We start from the raw sequence: 21,056 nt of genomic DNA on the forward strand, positions 1-21,056 counted from the left end.
TCGGCTGGCCTGGGAACGCCTCGGTGTTCTTCCCGAGGAGCTGGCCGAGGTGTCTGGGGAAAGGGAAGTTTGGGCTTCCCTGCTTAGACTGCTGCCTCCGCGACCCGGTCCCGGATAAAGCGGAAGAAGACGAGACGAGACGAGACGAGACGAGACCTGTTTACTGAAACATACTCAAGTTATAGTTATATAATGGACATGGACATAAAGTCCAGACTTTCAGCTTTCATTTGAGGGTATCCACATTAAAATTAGATGAAGGGTTTAGGAGTTTCAGCTCCTTAACCTGTGCCACCCCGTTTTTAAATGGACCAAAAGTAATTGGACAATTGACTCAAAGGCTATTTCATAAGTAGGTGTGGGCAATTCCTTCGTTATGCCATTCTCAATTAAGCAGATAAAAGGCCTGGAGTTGATTTGAGGTGTGGTGCTTGCATTTGGAAGATTTTGCTGTGAAGAAAACATGCAGTCAAAGGAGCTCTCCATGCAGGTGAAACAAGCCATCCTTAAGCTGCGAAAACAGAAAAAACCCATCTGAGAAATTGCTACAATATTAGGAGTGGCAAAATCTACAGTTTGGTACATCCTGAGAAAGAAAGAAAGCACTGGTGAACTCACCAATACAAAAAGACCTGGACGCCCACAGAAGACAACAGTGGTGGATGATCGCAGAATAATTTCCATGGTGAAGAGAAACCCCTTCACAACAGCCAACCAAGTGAACAACACTCTCCAGGAGGTAGGCGTATCAATATCCAAATCTACCATAAAGAGAAGACTGCATGAAAGTAAATACAGAGGCTTCACTGCACAGTGCAAGCCACTCATAAGCCTCAAGAATAAAAAGGCTAGATTGGACTTTGCTATAAAAAGCATCTAAAAAAGCCAGCACAGTTCTGGAAGAACATTCTTTGGACAGATGAAACCAAGATCAACCTCTACCAGAACGATGGCAAGAAAAAAGTATGGCGAAGGCGTGGTACAGCTCATGATCCAAAGCATACCACATCATCTGTAAAACACAGCGGAGGCAGTGTGATGGCTTGGGCATGCATGGCTGCCAGTGGCACTGGGTCACTAGTGTTTATTGATGATGTGACACAGGACAGAAGCAGCTGGATGAATTCTGAGGTATTCAGAGACATACTGTGTGCTCAAATCCAGCCAAATGCAGCCAAACTGATTGGTCGGCGTTTCATAATACAGATGGACAGTGACCCAAAACATAAAGCCAAAGCAACCCAGGAGTTTATTAAAGCAAAGAAGTGGAATATTCTTGAATGGCCAAGTCAGTCACCTGATCTCAACCCAATTGAGCATGCATTTCACTTGTTAAAGACTAAACTTCAGACAGAAAGGCCCACAAACAAACAACAACTGAAAACCGCTGCAGTAAAGGCCTGGCAGAGCATTAAAAAGGAGGAAACCCAGCGTCTGGTGATGTCCATGAGTTCAAGACTTCAGGCAGTCATTGCCAACAAAGGGTTTTCAACGAAGTATTAGAAATGAACATCTCATCTCAATATCTCTAGCTGCTTTATCCTGTTCTACAGGGTCGCAGGCATGCTGGAGCCTATCCCAGCTGACTATGGGCGAAAGGTGGGGCACACCCTGGACAAGTCGCCAGGTCATCACAGGGCTGACACATAGACACAGACAACCATTCACATTCACACCTACGGTCAATTTAGAGTCACCAGTTAACCTAACCTGCACGTCTTTGGACTGTGGGGGAAATCGGAGCACCCGGAGGAAACCCACGCGGACACGGGGAGAACATGCAAACTCCGCACAGAAAGGCCCTCGCCGGCCACGGGGCTCGAACCCAGGACCTTCTTGCTGTGAGGCGACAGCGCTAACCACTACACCACCGTGCCGCCAGAAATGAACATTTTCATCTCATTATCTCTAGCCGCTTTATCCTGTTCTACAGGGTCGCAGGCAAGCTGGAGCCTATCCCAGCTGACTACGGGCGAAAGGCGGGGTACACCCTGGACAAGTCGCCAGGTTGTCACAGGGCTGACACATAGACACAGACAACCATTCACATTCACACCTACGGTCAATTTAGAGTCACCAGTTAACCTAACCTGCACGTCTTTGGACTGTGGGGGAAATCGGAGCACCCGGAGGAAACCCACGCGGACACGGGGAGAACATGCAAACTCCGCACAGAAAGGCCCTCGCCGGCCACGGGGCTCGAACCCAGGACCTTCTTGCTGTGAGGCGACAGTGCTAACCACTACTCATTGTGGTAATGTACAGCACCAAAATTAGAAAAATGTTGTCTCTGTCCAAATATTTATGGACCTAACTGTATTACAACAATAGTATCCTATACAGTATTTACTGCTTTACTACTCTGGATTTCTCATGAACTGCTAGAAAATGGCAAGTGTGTGAGGGGGAGAAGCTCCATAGGGAAATGCACTGACAGGACTTTAATCAGGCGGCACAGTAGTGCAGTGGTGAGCACTGTGCACAAGGCACCAGAGTTGAGTCGCGCGCGCACGTGCGCGCGCACTCTTTACTTCTGAGGCGATTAGCAGTTGTTGTGTCTCAGACTCAAATCCGTCAGATATTTAGTTTAGAAATATTTAGAAATTTGACAACTTGTGCTTTACAGGTAAAGTAGTGTGTGTAAGTAAACATTTTCCCCCCACTGTACATATAACCATTACAGAAAAAATCTGGTAAGAAAGTCAGAAAAACAAAAAAGTTTCTGCTTAACGAACTAGCTTAGAGCCTTTAGCTAGCAACAGTAGACAGTATTATCTTTCAACATACAGTAAAACAGTACAGTTGCTCACTTTTAATAATAAAAATATCTCCTGGTGGTAGTCTTTCCCAGAATGAAATCAGTGGAGGACCAAGTTGTGGAAGATGAGGCAGGGTATCAGGATGACGAGGTGAGCTCGTTAGCTAACACGTATACAGTGCAATAGACGTGATTATGATCAGCACCCTCAGTCTAATTACAGTGGTGCTTGGAAGTTTGTGAACCCTTTAGAATTTTCTATATTTCTGTATAAATATGACCTGAAACATCATCAGATTTTCACACAAGTCCTAAAAGTAGATAAAGAGAACCCAGTTTAAAAAAAAGAGAGACAAAAATATTATACTTGGTCATTTATTTATTGAGGAAAATGATCCAAGGTTACATATCTGTCAGTGGCAAAAGTATGTGAACCTCTAGGATTAGCAGTTAATTTGAAGGTGAAATTAGAGTCAGGTGTTTTCAATCAACGGGATGACAATCAGGTGTGAGTGGGCACCCTGTTTTATTTAAAGAACAGGGATCTATCAAAGTCTGATCTTCACAACACATGTTTGTGGAAGGGTATCATGGCACAAACAAAGGAGATTTCTGAGGACCTCAGAAAAAGCATTGTTGATGCTCATCAGGCTGGAAAAGGTTACAAAACCATCTCTAAAGAGTTTGGACTCCACCAATCAGACAGATTGTGTACAAATGGAGGAAATTCAAGACCATTGTTACCATCTGCAGGAGTGGTCAACCAACAAAGATCACTCCAAGAACAAGGCGTGTAATAGTCGGCAAGGTCACAAAGGACCCCAGGGTGACTTCTAAGCAGCTGAAGGTCTCTCTCACATTAGAAGAAGAAGAAACCTTTATTTGTCATGTACACACTTCAAGCACAGTGAAATTCATCTTCTGCATTTAACCCATCTGAAGCGGTGAACACACGCACACACTCAGAGCAGTGGGCAGCCACACTAGAGCGCCCGGGGAGCAGTCAGGGGTTAGGTACCTTGCTCAAGGGCACTTCAGCCCAAGGCCGCACCACATTAACCTAACTGCATGTCTTTGAACTGTAGGGGAAACCGGAGTACCCGGAGGAAACCCACGCAGACACAGGGAGACCATGCAAACTCCACACAGAAAGGCCCTTGCCGGCCGCTGGGTTCGAACCCGGAACCTTCTTGCTGTGAGGCGACAGTGCAAACCACTACACCACCATGCCGCTGAACGTTAATGTTCATGAGTCCACCATCAGGAGAACACTGAACAATAGTGGTGTGCATGGCAAGGCTGCAAGGAGAAAGCCACTGCTCTCCAAAAAGAACATTGCTGCTTGTCTGCAGTTTGCTAAAGATCATGTGGACAAGCCAGAAGGCTATTGGAAAAATGTTTTGTGGACGGATGAGAGCAAAATAGAACCTTTTGGTTTAAATGAGAAGCCATGGTTTGGGCCTGTTTTGCTGCATCTGGGCCAGGACGGCTTGCCATCATTGATGGAACAATGAATTCTGAATTATACCAGCGAATTCTAAAGGAAAATGTCAGGATGTCTGCCCATGAACTGAATCTCAAGAGAAGGTGGGTCATGCAGCAAGACAACCACCCTAAGCACACAAGTCGTTCTAGCAAAGAATGGTTAAAGAAGAATAAAGTTAATGTTTTGGAATGGCCGAGTCAAAGTCCTGACCTTAATCCAATCGAAATGTTGTGGAAGGACTTGAAGCGAGCAGTTCATGTGAGGAAACCCACCAACATCCCAGAGTTGAAGCTGTTCTGTACGGAGGAATGGGCTAAAATTCCTCCAAGCTGGTGTGCAGGACTGACCAACAGTTAGCGGAAACGTTTAGTTGCAGTTATTGCTGCACAAGGGGGTCACACCAGATACTGAAAGCAAAGGTTCCCATACTTTTGGCACTCACACATATGTAATATTGGATCATTTTCCTCAATAAATAAATGACCAAGTATAATATTTTTGTCTCAGTTGTTTAACTGGGTTCTCTTTATCTACATTTAGGACTTGTGTGAAAATCTGATGATGTTTTAGGTCATCTTTATGCAGAAATATAGAAAATTCTATAGGGTTCACAAACTTTCAAGCACCACTGTATACAGTTTCCTCAGATTCACCAGGAAGGATCACTTTAGTTTATTTCATTTGGATGGCATAGAAAGTATTTTAACTTTGGAAGAATGAAGATTTTATTATTTCTGTTAACTTTCAGGAATCTTTCTTCCAAGATATTGAACTCCTTCAGAAATATGGCATTGTGAGTAAAATGATACTTAAGGTTATAATAAGATCAATTAACATTATGACAGCTTATTTGACTTGTTGTATTATTGGTGCACACTTCGTAGAATATGGCAGATATCAAAAAATTGAAATCAGTGGGAATTTGTACGATAAAAGGGATCCAGATGACCACACGCCGTGCCCTCAGCAATGTTAAGGGTTTATCTGAAGCCAAAGTGGAGAAAATCAAGGAAGCTGCTGGGAAGTTGCTGGTAATGTTCACTTTCAGGCATCTTCTGGAAAAGTCATACAGGATTAGTTTGTGGGGTTAAAGGATATACGCAGAACCTTTATTTTTAAATAAATTTCTGAGTGGATAGTATCTCCATCTTTGACTCTTGTATGCTGCATAAATGGAAATTAAAAATATATATTTTCGAGAGTTAAAATCGACTGCAGAGTTGGGATTCGAGCTGCCCTGCTGAGCCATCCAGCCCTGAGTGCATGACGTCACAGCAGTAACCAGTTTTAAGGCCGAGGCCTTTTACAGCTATAGACCAAAGTCATAGCAATAAAAATTTATGGTGAAAGTAAGAAATACTGTTACCGACTTGCTCAACTAAGACTGATTTGACTTCATTGATTGTGGGTTGACTCTGATTAAAACAGGATAGGTGTTATAACTTATGCAATGTACATGCATGCATTTTCACTGATAAAACGTAAAAGGCTAATTAAATAATCAGATGAACTGAGACAATCGCATTCTGAAGCAAATTAAATAATCTTATACTGGTAACTTAAACACACAAGTTACATGTATTAATCTAAATGCAGGTAAACAGCATGGTGTTTGATATCCAAATGAGAGTTGCAGCTTACCCGTCTGTGTTCTAGCTTCTTGAAGGCTGATCTTGTGGCTGATTGTTTTGAAACAATCTGACTTTCAGTTCTCCATTCAGTTCTCCGTTCATTCGCTTCTTCCACGTAAGGGCGAGATGGCAGCAATATCCAGTGGAGAAATCAGACGGCTGCTCCACTCATTCTCCATTTTCTCCATTACTGAGTACTCCGCCATTACTGCTCGGCTCAGGCAATTACTAAAACCTGGGACAGAACGGAACATCACCGGTTTTAGTAACAACTGTAGGGAGCTCACTGCCCGAGTGATAATATGTCACGTCCCGTTCCGTCCCAGGTTTTACCAACAACCCTCGGCTCACACTCCAGAACTGGTGTAACTGAACTTACTTTCCTTTAAAAAAAAAAAACTTTCCCTTTCTTGTAGTTTTCTTTAATTGTTGGTACTGCAGTCTCTTTCAATACGGGCTTATAGCCAACGCTCAATAGATCAGATGTCTCGTACGAGTCTTCAGTAAAATGTGCAGAGCAGAGGAGAGACCACTTCGTAGGCACCCAATGTGCCCGTGAATTTCTCGCAAAACACGTCCAAATCTTTGCAGTTTGAACATTCTTGGGCTATGAATACAACGTAAATCCACCTTCTGTCATGTTGCTGCACCCGCCAGCAACACATCTACATGGCATGGCGATAAATTAGCTCAAAATGGAGGATCAGAGTTGCAGTCAACTCTGTGTTTTAGTATAGCAGAAATGGCGATGAGACCCATAGACTTCCTGCAGTGACGTTACGGATGTCAAGGTCATTCACTCAGACTGTTACCTATATGAATCAGTTTAATCGTAAAAATTACTATATTAGATTTATTGTTAACGCTTAAAACTATTCCTATGCCATTCTTGAGGTCTCAAGGTGTTTATAAACGAAAGTGAGGTCATGATTCTGCGTATCTCCTTTAAGGGATGTAGTGTAGACGGTTGCCTAGTCCTTTAATGTTTTTAAATTTATTGTTGATTCTTTTTGCTTGGTGCAGATGACTGGATTTCAGACAGCTTCAGAATACAGTATGAAAAGGAAACAAGTGTTCCACGTCACAACAGGCAGTTTGGAGTTTGAGTAAGAATTCAGTTCGAGATAGTCTATCAGCATTTCACTGGCATAATTAAGCAGTCTATAAAAGGGGTGTAACTATAGACCGCTACCGCGTGACGTCAGAGGTCACATGATTTATGTTTGCACCACCATATTGGAAGACCAGCATGAGAGACACACACAAACACTTCACAGGGCCTCTGGTGTTGACTGAATACTGGAGGTTGTATTATGATCGTGAATTGGTTATTTTTACTGGAGGTTATTTTTGTTGCGCATTCTTATGCTGCTGCTGATAAGCATAAAAATAATTTAATCTAGTTCCCATGGGAAATTAATTTTACTTTTTACTGATATTAATCTGAATAAAACATTAGAAAATTACCTTGCATTTCACAACATGATTTTCATTCTTCATCATGACAAACACATGATGGACCCAACCACACCCAAACTGATTATAAGCATCCAGGCTTTTGTAGGCTTTTAGACTGTCCATGGTGTAGGCACTTGGTGAGAATACCAGATAATTTACTATGTCTGGATAGGTCACAGCTGGCAAGATGTCAACATCTTGCTCCCACTCAGCCCCAGCATCACTGTAAGGGACAAAACCATCAATCAGAGTCAGTTTCTCAACATATCACTTCCTTTCAGCAGGCTTCAGGGTTTTGAAATAATCTGCCATGTCCACAGATCATGCACAGACTTATCCATTATATCCACAGTTTTTTGCCAAGTCTCACACAGGTTTCTTTCAAGTCTACTGTTGGGTCAATAAATCATAAATAAAACAGCTCAGTTTTGTTTGTTTAAGTCGTTTGCCACTCCACTTTATTCTCGTGGGTTCACATACTGCTGCCGTTATTTCCCCCTAATCATGAGTTTGTTGGTCTTCCAATATGGCGAAAAGTGCCATTACTTCAGGTAGTGGTGACATCAGCAGTAGCGGTCTATACGTTATGACATGGTACATTGTGATGCAAAAATGTGATGATGTACTTCATGAAAATGTGCGATATCAGAGGTTATTTTATTTTAGAATTAAAATAATGGCGAGTCTTTACTGAGAGCCATTACTGAGATGACAATCATCTGCACTTGTATAGTGACCAACAGCCAAATAGCTCCGAAGTGCAGTGACCAACATATACATTATAATGGATAAAATGAGCTCTTCTGTCCATTCTCTACATGCCTCTGTGATCTACAGTGGTGCTTGAAAGTTTGTGAACCCTTTAGAATTTTCTATATTTCTGCATAAATATGACCTAAAACATCATCAGATTTTCACACAAGTCCTAAAAGTAGATAAAGAGAACCCAGTTAAACAAATGAGACAAAAATATTATACTTGGTCATTTATTTATTGAGGAAAATGATCCAATATTACATATGTGTGAGTGGCAAAAGTATCTGGTGTGACCCCCTTGTGCAGCAATAACTGCAACTAAACGTTTGCGGTAACTGTTGATCGGTCCTGCACACCGGCTTGGAGGAATTTTAGCCCATTCCTCCGTACAGAACAGCTTCAACTCTGGGATGTTGGTGGGTTTCCTCACATGAACTGCTCGCTTCAGGTCCTTCCACAACATTTCGATTGGATTAAGGTCAGGACTTTGACTTGGCCATTCCAAAACATTCACTTTATTCTTCTTTAACCATTCTTTGCTAGAACGACTTGTGTGCTTAGGGTCGCTGTCTTGCTGCATGACCCACCTTCTCTTGAGATCCAGTTCATGGACAGATGTCCTGACATTTTCCTTTAGAATTCGCTGGTATAATTCAGAATTCATTGTTCCATCAATGATGGCAAACCGTCCTGGCCCAGATGCAGCAAAATAGGCCCAAACCATGATACTACCACCACCATGTTTCACAGATGGGATAAGGTTCTTATGCTGGAACGCAGTCTTTTCCTTTCTCCAAACATAACGCTTCTCATTTAAACCAAGAAGTTCTATTTTGGTCTCATCTGTCCACAAAACATTTTTCCAATAGCCTTCTGGCTTGTCCACATGATCTTTAGCAAACTGCAGACAAGCAGCAATGTTCTTTTTGGAGAGCAGTGGCTTTCTCCTTGCAACCCTGCCATGCACACCATTGTTGTTCAGTGTTCTCCTGATGGTGGACTCATGAACCTTAACATTAGCCAATGTGAGAGAGGCCTTCAGTTGCTTAGAAGTTACCCTGGGGTCACTTGTGACCTCGCCAACTATTACATGCCTTGCTCTTGGAGTTTGTTGGTCAACCACTCCTGCAGTTGGTAACAATGGTCTTGAATTTCCTCCATTTGTATACAATCTGTCTGACTGTGGATTGGTGGAGTCCAAACTCTTTAGAGATGGTTTTGTAACCTTTTCCAGCCTGATGAGCATCAACAACGCTTTTTCTGAGGTCCTCAGAAATCTCCTTTGTTTGTGCCATGATGCACTTCCTCAAACATGTGTTGTGAAGATCAGACTTTGATAGATCCCTGTTCTTTAAATAAAACAGGGCGCCCACTCACGCCTGATTGTCATCCCATTGATTGAAAACACCTGACTCTAATTTCACCTTCAAATTAACTGCTAATCCTAGAGGTTCACATACTTCTGCCACTCACAGATATGTAATATTGGATCATTTTCCTCAATAAATAAATGACCAAGTGTAATATTTTTGTCTCATTTGTTTAACTGGGTTCTCTTCACCTACTTTTAGAACTTGTGTGAAAATCTGATGATGTTTCAGGTCATATTTATACAGAAATATAGAAAATTCTAAAGGGTTCACAAACTTTCAAGCACCACTGTATGCTGTCTGAGAAAGGGGCTGCAGAAACCTGGCATTTTAGATGACTTTGTAGCTCTGTTTCTGCTTCTGAGCTTCAGTCGATCATTTTCCCAGGTCAAATACTTTGTTTATTCCATCAGAACATTTGGGAGAATTTATAAATGTATTTATTTTTTAAGATACAGTGAACCTGCAGTACATTTTGTTTACAATATTAAACATTTGTTTGTAGCAATTTTTACATTTATTTAGTTTAATACAGACAAAATGCATATTGTTTGACAATGTTTATTATTCAGAAATAAAAATGAGTTCTTTTCAGTCATAAGTTTTCCTGATTTAGATTTTCTGAGAATCGAATTGAATGGAATCACAAACACTGCATTGTGAAGAGAATCGAACTGAGACCAGAGCGTATTGTTGCACCCCTATTGTATAATATGTCTAAGCATTCCTTTGTGGAGCTCTATAATTATAACCAGCACACTGAAAATGAACTATTTCAATGATTAGTGTTATCAGAGGTAATGCTTATTTCAACTATAACATTTTGGTCTTTCACACAGTTCAGTTGCACTTAATCTCTAATAAAAACTACAAAAAAGTATGATATGATATACTAATATATAGAGGATATTACGCGGTGGCGTAAAGATATGAAGTTTATCTTCGAGTGGTGAACACATTCATGAGTGAGCGAAACGAACGAGTGAAAATATTTTCAACACGAGAAGATAAACTTTATATCTTTACGCCGCTGTACAATGTTCTATATATTATATGGACACCTCCACAAAAACAAACAAACAAAAAAAACCCCGCAAGTTAATCAAAATAATTTTAATTTTGAACTGGTTCACTATTTTGACAACGCGTGTCAAGTCAGCGGGAAAACACTGAGAGTGACATCATCAGAGTAAAGATATCAGAAAAAAATATGTCACTCAGATCTGAAAAATATGAATTTTTCAACACAAGAAGATAAACTTCATATCTTCAAGCCAATATGTGATTTTTATTATATCAATACATTCACGGACAAAAAAGTACACAAATTTATCAAAACGATTCATTGATTTCCTCACGAGTGACATACAGAGATTTATGTCTCGGTTTTGGTTCTCCATGTCCCGGATGTAGTTTGTATGAAAAATACGAGTGGCGTATTTCCCAGTAAAACACTCGTGTGTTGGTTATTCTTATGTTGCTACATCATCACAAGGCTGCTTTTGAACCATATAATTTCTGTTTATTCTGAGCACTTCCTCTGTTGTCTGTCAACACTGACATAACTTCCATACTATGATATGTGTATATTATGGTGAGCGTCACTATTATGTAATATGTTATTGCTGTCCTAATATCTCTGTAATGTTCATTTTAACATTATTGTCGTATATTGTGACAACTCAAGTGTGATGGGATCTGGGTAACTGCAGTGTAAGGAAATGTTTTGAACTCAACTGTATTTTATAATCCAGGTTCTTTTTTTTCAATTCTATTTAGTAAACTTCTTGGAGGAGGAGTAGAGAGTATGGCAATCACTGAGGCTTTTGGAGGTAAGCTGCAGTTACATTCTGTTGTCACCTGTAATTTTGGCCCTTCTTGTCTGATTTTTAAATTTTTTTTTTAAAATTACTACCTGTTCATGCAGAGTTCAGAACCGGAAAGACACAACTCTCTCACACACTGTGTGGTAGGTGACATGATATCCATCACCGTGATTCTACTTCCATGTCAGTAGACACCGCGTGGTTGTTCTGAAATATTAACTGGAACTGTGATTAGGTTAAGGAGCTTTCTTTAAATATTTGCTTATGAGCTGAACCCTGAGTCTCAGTTCTCTTTAAACACTATCTCTTCATCTCTTTAAAGTTACAGCTCAGTTGCCTGGTGAGAATGGATATACTGGAGGGAAGGTCATCTTCATTGATTCGGAAAATACCTTGTATCCTTCTTGAGTTGGCTTTTTTCTGTGAATTAAGGGTAGGAATCTTTCGACACCTCCCAGTTTGATTCGGTATCGATCAAGTTTTTGATTTCTGTAGGCTACATCTTGATTTTTCCCCCATTATGACCACAGTTTTTAATACATATCTTTTTTTTTTATCTATTGTGAAAAACTTGACATTTTGCAATTAGAAATAGCCATAAGCCTGTGTACAGGTAGTTTAAAATATAATCATTGAGAAGAACAACTTTATTCATCACGTGCACTTGTGAAATTCCTCTCTGCATTTAACCCATCTGAAGCAGTGAACATACGCGCGCACACACACACACACACACACACACACACACACACATGAGCAACAAGCACACACACATACCCAGAGCAGTGGGCAGCCATGCTAACAGCACCCGGGGAGCAGTTGGGGGGTAGGTGCCTCGCTCAAGGGCACTTCAGCCTAAGGCTGTCCCATGTTAACCTAACCTGCATGTCTTTGAACTGTGGGGGAAACCGGAGCACCCGGAGGAAACCCACGCGGACACGGAGAGAACATGCAAACTTCACACAGAAAGGCCGCTGTTGGCTGCTGGGCTCGAACCCAGAACCTTCTTGCTGTGAGGTGACAGTGTTAACCACTACACCACCATGCCACATGGTGGTGTAAGAATGAGTTATCTCTCCCCCCCATCCTGATATTAGTGATGCGTTCTGTTGCTACTAGTCTTTTTGTTCTTAACTTGTAATTCTCAGTCGCCCAGACAGGCTAAAGGACATTGCAAACAGGTTCAGTGTGGATCATGAAGCAGTCCTTGATAATGTGCTGTATGCCCGTGCCTATACCAGTAAGACATGATTATTATTGAGCTTAGCTTCTCTTTTATGTTTGATTTGGTAGATATTTTATGCATTGTTGTTTGTTCTGGCTATTTTAGGTGAACATCAGATGGAGCTATTAGACTTTGTAGCAGCCAAATTTCATGAGGAGGGAGGTATCTTCAAGCTCTTGGCAAGTAGCAGGAAGAGAAAGAAAAAAGAAGACAGACTTTGATAATATCTGTACAATGTAGTACTGCTTTATTACTAGTTTAGTACTCCTCTGATTGATACGGCATTCTACTGTTTTTATCCTGGACCTTTGTTTTGCTTCAGATCGTAGACTCCATCATGGCTCTGTTCCGAGTGGATTTCTCAGGAAGAGGAGAACTTGCAGAGAGACAGCAGAAGCTGGCACAGATGCTTTCCAGGCTGCAAAAGATTTCAGAAGGTCAGTTTTATTTCACACATGGCCCATAACTTTCATATTGTTTTGCTACCTAACATACTAAACATGTTCATATATGAAATGGTAATATGTCTATTGGTTAGAGCTTTAAAGTAGATTGTCTATATAACATTTAAGCTAAAGAGTTCATATGCATTTTTGGGTTAACAATTGACCTACACTGCAAAAAAGATGGCCACTGTAAGTCAAAACGGCCTGAACAATTCTTATTCTATGATTTTTAAAAAAATTAATTTTATAAAATATGACATTCAGCCGGGGCGGCACGGTGGTGTAGTGGTTAGCGCTGTCGCCTCACAGCAAGAAGGTCCTGGGTTCGAGCCCCGTGGCCGGTGAGGGCCTTTCTGTGCGGAGTTTGCATGTTCTGTCCGTGTGGGTTTCCTCCGGGTGCTCCGGTTTCCCCCACAGTCCAAAGACATGCAGGTTAGGTTAGCTGGTGACTCTAAATTGACCGTAGGTGTGAATGTGAGTGTGAATGGTTGTCTGTGTCTATGTGTCAGCCCTGTGATGACCTGGCAACTTGTTTAGGGTGTACCCCGCCTTTCGCCCGTAGTCAGCTGGGATAGGCTCCAGCTTGCCTGCGACCCTGTAGGACAGGATAAAGCGGCTACAGATAATGAGATGAGATGAGATTCAACCTGTTTTTGATGTTTAAAGTTTTAAATGATCTAAGTCTATTGGCAGATTTTTGTTACTTTCTAGAAATAAATGCTTAAAATATGAAGAAACATCTGCCAAAAGAACAAGACTATTTCATGCTTGACATGAGCAAAAAATGTCTAGGAATAGGTTCAATCATCATGTAGTATTATAATAGGAAACACTCGATAAATTAGACTGTATTCATGATATCTCTACTTGCTTCAATATTGCTAAAGATACGAGAGAGAAATCCACTAATTGACTCAAATTAAAAACACTGAATAAACTCAACCCTTGTCTGATCAAAATATTTCTGTTTCAATTTTGACAGAGTACAATGTTGCAGTGTTTGTCACGAATCAGATGACAGCAGATCCAGGAGCTGGGATGACGTAAGTATTAAAAGTTTCTTTCAAACATTGGTTACGCTACAGATCATTGGAGTGACGTGTCGGTTCTGCAGGTCCCATGAGTGTAAGCATGACCAAACTACAGTATGTACATTGAATGTAAATATTATAATGTATCTAATGAACTTGAGATGTTGTTAGGTGCAGCAGCTCATTTGTCACCGCTCTGTTAAAGATTTCAAGCAGATCCCAAAAAGCCCATTGGAGGCCACATACTGGCGCATGCCTCCACCACACGCATAAGTTTGAGGAAAGGACGTGGCGAAATGAGAATTGCCAAAATATTTGATAGGTAACTCATTTTTGGGAAGTGCTGGTTAAACTAATATACACTAAAGACAATAGATAAAATAATAACTCTTAATAAGTGTGTGGGATGGTTGTTGATGTCAATGCAAAATGAAGGTGAAAAAAGGAAATTAAAAGGATTATCTCCTCCTTTCAAGCCCTGACATGCCAGAAAATGAAGCTACCTTTGCCATTACTGCTGGAGGAGTGGCAGATGCAAAAGAGTAAGGCAAGAATTTCTCCACTGAAAACAAAACTCGTGGTTTCTTTGTAGATACCATATATATATTCAGATCAAATACATCTGTTTGTTTGTTTGTTTGTATATTTATTTGATCTCTACTTCAATGTATGGGGATTTTTTTTCCAATAAAATGCTGGACTTGCTTATTGCCTGAAAATATTCTACTTTTTACTTCTTGATATGATTTCCCTTGACTTATTCAAAGGAACACACTTGCATTTTTAAAGGGCATATTCTGGACCAATTTCTTTTTGTTTTTTTTTCATATGAAAGTATTTCCCTTTACACACTTATCCAGAAGGGTAATTTTGCACAAGGCCATCTGTCTACAGCAGAAAAAAATAAAATAACAAAACGCATCTGGAAAAATCCCAAGGGAGTCTGGAGCCAGATTCGTGACGTCACCTGCGGAAGCGCCAGCAGGCTGCGCGAGCTTTGCACGGTTTCAGTGCACAGCCTGTGTAGACCAAGCGCTCCCATTTCTCTCTCATTGTCCGGTCTTTTGGGAAACGATGAGTACTAGTCCCATCAAGATTGGTGTTGCTGCACCCTCCTATGATACATCTGTTAACCATTTTAATAATTACGCGATAACGAAGAAATTTGCAGAAAACCACCAGGTCGTTTTCTCATAAACAAACCAGTGCTGACATAGGATTCAGAGGGAGGCGTCCCGCAGATGATGTCACGAAAATCAATGTTTGCCGGGAAATCCAAACGCCAGGTTTTCTCAGAGGTGGACCAATTCGCCTCAAATGGCTCGATTTCAACTGAATTTTTCTGGTATTGCGCAAGGTAAAAAAATTGCAGAGAATGCAGAATGTTACAGATATTTGACCAAAGTTTAATATAAAATAGGAGAATTGCATTGATCTTGGGCGGCACGGTGGTGTAGTGGTTAGCGCTGTCGCCTCACAGCAAGAAGGTCCTGGGTTCGATCCCCGGGGCCGGCGAGGGCCTTTCTGTGCGGAGTTTGCATGCTCTCCCCGTGTCCGCGTGGGTTTCCTCCGGGTGCTCCGGTTTCCCCCACAGTCCAAAGACATGCAGGTTAGGTTAACTGGTGACTCTAAATTGACCGTAGGTGTGAATGTGAGTGTGAATGGTTGTCTGTGTCTATGTGTCAGCCCTGTGATGACCTGGCGACTTGTCCAGGGTGTACCCCGCCTTTCGCCCGTAGTCAGCTGGGATAGGCTCCAGCTTGCCTGCGACCCTGTAGAAGGATAAAGTGGCTAGAGATAATGAGATGAGATGAGACATTGATCTTGCTCCTGAATTTACCCATGATATGCACTTTAACCTGATCTCTGTCAATCTCTAGCTCAGTCTGTGATTACCACAGAAAGAAACACTGACAAATTCCACTTTAATAAATAGACGATTTTCGTGGCTACTTGCCTCATAGAAGCGAAGCGAGGCAGTAGCCACTATGTCATCATGTTGTTAGAATGAGTGTAACAATAGTGCACTACGCATACGCATTACAATCACCAGAACAGCGAATCATGATCTTGCGTTATCAAAGGTACACAAGAACAAGTGGCGAAGCCACTATGTCATTGTGTTGTAAGAATGAGTGTAACAATAGCGAAACTTCGTAACCAATCAGCACTTCTCTTGATCAAGTTCAATTACCCGTTCTACTTCTTGATAAACTTCGGAACCAATCAGAACCAGAAACGAAATAAGAGAAACCTCGTTATAACTTTGTAGTATCGGAAGATAATCGGCAGATAAACGAAATCCACCTCGTGGTTTGCCAAGGCTACTGATTCGATATCAAGTAAGTGGTGTTTATTTTAAGTAAATGTACCTTTTGATTATCACAGCTTTTGTTTGGTCCTTCTGAAAGGTCAAATGAAAGGTTTTGTAAGTTCTTTTGAGCTTTTTGGCAGATATATTGAAAAGCCGATCTCAAACTTCTGCTGTTGTCTTTAATTTTTTAATTTAATATTTCATTTTAGAGTCTTTACATTACACTTGTGAAACAAAATGTGCTCATTAGTACTAAATAATGCTTCTAAAACAATTCATGAACAAGTGCTTTCTTACTATTTTGAAAATAGATACAGTTCACAGCACTGTATTTTGAACAAAACACAGTAAACAAAATACTACACACCCTGATGCTGCTCACAGTCTGGTGATGCTTGTAAGAGATGAGGCAAGTATCACTGATAACACATATATATGCTATAATTTACTGTATGGACATGGGATCAGAAAACAATTTTATTTATAAGCAGTAGCTACATGTACCCATATTTTTGTCTTGGTTAATGACACTTTCACTTCAGAGAGTTCTTCAGGTGTAGGTGCTAATATGAAAAAAAGTGGAATATATGGTACACTGTCACTAAACAAGTTGTTTTTTTTCTTTGTGCAAACGAGCACAATAAGGACAGTACACCATTCAGAATGATTTGCCACACTTGATAAAATGTGTTATATTTGCATGCAAGACAATCCGGCACGTGAATCGCATGATTCAGAATGAACAATTGCTTGATTCAACATGGCCTTAGCAAGCTCATTACAACATACGATAACACTACAGGTGCTGGAGTTAGAATAATACACATTTTAAATAGGCCTCTGATTTAGCAGAAAACAACTTTTCAGTCTACACAGCAAATTCCTCAGTGTTGAATTAACACTTTCAGAGTTAATGTGTGTCCAATTGGACCTATATAAACACAGTAGGGTGTTAAATCAACACTCTGGGTGTTAATTCAATACTGGGGATTTTGCTGTGTAGGCATTCTCAATGTCTTTACTGCATTTACTTGTTTACTGTAATTATGATCATTCATAAATCAATTTATTATTACTTTTAATAGAATCAACTTCATTTACTCTACGGAAAATCAACATGCTTGGCTTTGAATCAATATATAATCAATATAAGACAAATCAGTGCATGTGTGTGATTATATATGTATAAAGACGTCAACAACGTTAAAATATACAGTTAATAATTACCATTACACACTTTCTACAGAAATAAGCAGAGGTGGACAGTAACGAAGTACATTTACTTGAGTACCGTACTTAAGTACACTTTTTGAGTATCTGTACTTTACTTGAGTATTATTTTTTTTGAAACTTGTGACTTTAACTTCACTACATTTAAAAGACAAATATCGTACTTTTTACTCCACTACATTTCTGTCAATGTCCTCGTTACTCGTTACTATTAAGCAGCTTTGAAAGTGGATGTTTTTCCTTTTCTTTTCTAAAACGTGATTGGATTTTTCGCAGGTGACACTAAGACAGCCGGTCAGTAATCACTCGAGTCACGTCATGTCCATAGACTGTATAAAATCAAGTTCAGTGATTTCTCAGCAGCATTATTTAACACGATCAGTTGATGGCAGAATGGAAGGAGGTGGTTCTTCTGGGGAACACACACACACACACCCATGGCTTTACCTAGAACTCATGTTTCAGTTTTCTGAAAGGAATAAAGAGCCGTTTTGTTTTAAATGTTTGCTGAAAACGGAGCACATCACAGCCTACAAAAACTTGCCGTCCAACCTGCAGAAGCATGTTGAGGTATATAAACGTTTTATTGCAAAAGAAAGCTTGCAACGAAGTTGTATGTGCTTTTAGAGCTAGCGATAACATTACAATAGCTATGCATTCTGGTTAGTCAAATGACTTTCTTTGGATTTGCTCACCAAGTTGCCGTCGCCTTGTCCACGGCTAACGTTAACACGTAGCTAGTTAACTTGGACACTGTTAGTTAGCATGTAAAAACGGACTTATGCTAACATGAATAACGTTAACTTATCTGAAGTCCTTTCAGAAATATGTTTTAGCATAATCTTGCCAAATAAACAGAATGTAGAAATCTTTCTTTTCTAGTAACATTAGCTACCCAATATGATTTTGAAAAGAGTTTGCTAGCATGTCAGGTGGAGTTTCACTGACTAGCTAGCTTAACGTTAAACCACCATGATTCCACAGGCAGATTCATATGTGCGTGAATACAGAAATGCGTTGACAGAAACTGTACTTTTAATACTTAAGCAGTGTTGGGCAAGTTACTTCAAAACTGTTTTGCATTATTTATTACTTGTTGTAATGTAAGGCATTACACTACTATTGCATTACTTTTAAGTTACTCTCACCAAAATAACTGGAAGTATGGATTTGGCAATCTAAATGTAGCTCAAGACGCTCAATTAGCTCATCACACATCCAGTGGAAGGTGATGTGGTATCTGACTGAGCTAGGCTTATGGTTAAAAACAGTAGAATATAATAGCCACAGTGACGGCTCATGGCACAATACAAGGAACAATCATTGCAAGAACAGACAAAAGGTCAAAGTCTGGCAAATTGTGATAGAAATACTGTAACTTTAGGCCTATTCATATTAACATTAATTGAACTGTATTGTATTGTAATGTCTAAAGATATGACAGGATACAAAATTAGCATTTCTATGCCTTTATTGTTTTCAAGTTTACAGCATTAAGCATAGTTTATGCTTCATAAAAATAAAAAAAAAAGATTAGCCCTAAGGGATATGACTTCATTTCAGAAATTTAACAAAAATGAACACATTATGGCAAATCGTAGCCTACAATAAAACTTGCCTGAAAAAAACCCCCACAAGCCTTTTAAATCACAGCTAGACAATGACTATTAGCTATATGAGGCTACCCAGTCACATTTCGAAAAACAGAATTAGAAATAACAAAATCAAAGTGCTTTTAATGATATTGAGGTGCTTAGGCATATTAGCCCTCAAAGGAAAGGCAGCTCAGTCACTTTAGTCTGACTTCTCATCTCATCTCATTATCTGTAGCTGCTTTATCCTGTTCTACAGGGTCGCAGGCAAGCTGGAGCCTATCCCAGCTGACTACGGGCGAGAGGCGGGGTACACCCTGGACAAGTCGCCAGGTCATCACAGGGCTGACACATAGACACAGACAACCATTCGCACTCACATTCACACCTACGGTCAATTTAGAGTCACCAGTTAACCTAACCTGCATGTCTTTGGACTGTGGGGGAAACCGGAGCACCCGGAGGAAACCCACGCGGACACGGGGAGAATATGCAAACTCCACACAGAAAGGCCCTCGCCGGCCCCGGGGCTCGAACCCAGGACCTTCTTGCTGTGAGGCGACAGCGCTAACCACTACACCACCGTGCCGCCCACTTTAGTCTGACTTCTGACCAGAAAAAAAAAAACTCAGTTATACAGGACAAAAATGTAAACAAACTGTCAGCATATGTTCAACAACATACTCCGCCACAAGTCTCCTAACCTCCTGAGGCTGAAGCAGCATCTCAGAGCGGCAGAATGTTAATTTTGGCTGCTTTGTGATTTTATCGCCACTCTCATCCTCCGCTTGCTTCCTTGCTAACTTCATGTTACTATGGCACCTCTGTAAATGCTTAGTTAAATTACTAGTGCTATTTTGGGAAGTGGACAGTTCTTTAGGTTTAGCACACAAAGTGCATTTGACTACGATGTTCTTCACATCCTTATTTTTCACAAACTTAAAGTAATGGGCGTGTGTCCATCTGGAGAATGTGCTATCCGACGTTAGATCAGCTGCAGGTTCACTCATCTCTCTCTCTTCTGTCTGACTAGCCTAAAGGGAAAGGAAGTGAAACATTTTGCGCAGACGTTTCACCTTCTGATGTCGCCTGATTTTGGCGAATTTGTATGAAGGAAAAAAAAGCCCACCACTTCATTCCAGGTTAAAAATGCATTGTAACGCGCGTTACTGACATTTGTACTGAGTAAAATATTACCAAATTTTTTCTGTAATGCCTTGCATTACCGCATTACTGCAAAAAGCAATGCATTACAGTAATTCGTTACTTTTGTAACGCATTACTCCCAACACTGTTAGGTATTTTTAAAAGCAAGTACTTTAGTATTTTAACTTAAGTAAAAATTTGACTGTACAACTTGGTGGAGTAACATTTAACCAGTGGGATCTGTACTTTGACTTAAGTAATGACGTTGGGTACTTTGTCCACCTCTGGAAATAAGTCATATATTAGGTGAACAGTAACAAAACCATATAGAGTGCTTCGAGGTCAGCGCGAACCCAGCGGCGGCCATATCGGAAGTCAAAGGTCGCTGTGTCAGTGCATTGTTGTTGTTCAGCGAAGCAAAAAGGGGTGACAATGCCGAATACGTGCGTCATTGTTGGCTGTAGTAGCCGGGGGAAAAGGGTGGCAAAAGCTTCCACAGACTCCCTAAAGTCGTGACTAACCAGGGAATTGCAGCACAGGAGAAAAGCGAGCGGAGGAGATGACAGTGGCTGGCTGCCATTAACCGATCAAATTTAGGACAACTTGACTGTATCCGGATTTGTTCTGATCACTTTGTGACAGGTAGGTTAATATTGTCTTGAATTTCATAGTTACTAAAATAAATGTGATACAAACTATTATCTTTTCTATGTACTTTCAGCAATGATTAATGGATATATTTGTCACATTAGGTAGCTTATGTCTACTGCAGTGCATTGTTGCATCA

At 40.6% G+C, this 21,056-nt stretch overlaps 1 protein-coding gene across 2 annotated transcripts; it reads left to right on the forward strand.

Annotated features, from left to right (window-relative positions):
- Positions 1-2,852: 2,852 nt before the first annotated feature.
- Positions 2,853-14,533, forward strand: dmc1 (DNA meiotic recombinase 1). Of its 2 annotated transcripts, XM_060938931.1 has the most exons (13): positions 2,853-2,909; positions 4,993-5,037; positions 5,129-5,275; positions 6,899-6,981; positions 11,239-11,291; positions 11,387-11,428; positions 11,608-11,680; positions 12,434-12,525; positions 12,616-12,689; positions 12,833-12,947; positions 13,939-13,999; positions 14,193-14,309; positions 14,464-14,533. In XM_060938931.1, exons 1-13 carry the CDS (start codon positions 2,853-2,855, stop codon positions 14,531-14,533), a joined length of 1,029 nt encoding a protein of 342 aa, XP_060794914.1. The 2 variants fall into 2 exon arrangements, with proteins under 2 accessions (XP_060794914.1, XP_060794915.1); XM_060938932.1 differs by lacking the exons at positions 11,608-11,680; positions 12,434-12,525.
- The last annotated feature ends 6,523 nt before the right edge of the window (positions 14,534-21,056 follow it).

This window comes from Neoarius graeffei, chromosome 14 (genome assembly GCF_027579695.1).
Source record: "Neoarius graeffei isolate fNeoGra1 chromosome 14, fNeoGra1.pri, whole genome shotgun sequence".
NCBI classification, from domain to species: Eukaryota; Metazoa; Chordata; class Actinopteri; order Siluriformes; family Ariidae; genus Neoarius; species Neoarius graeffei.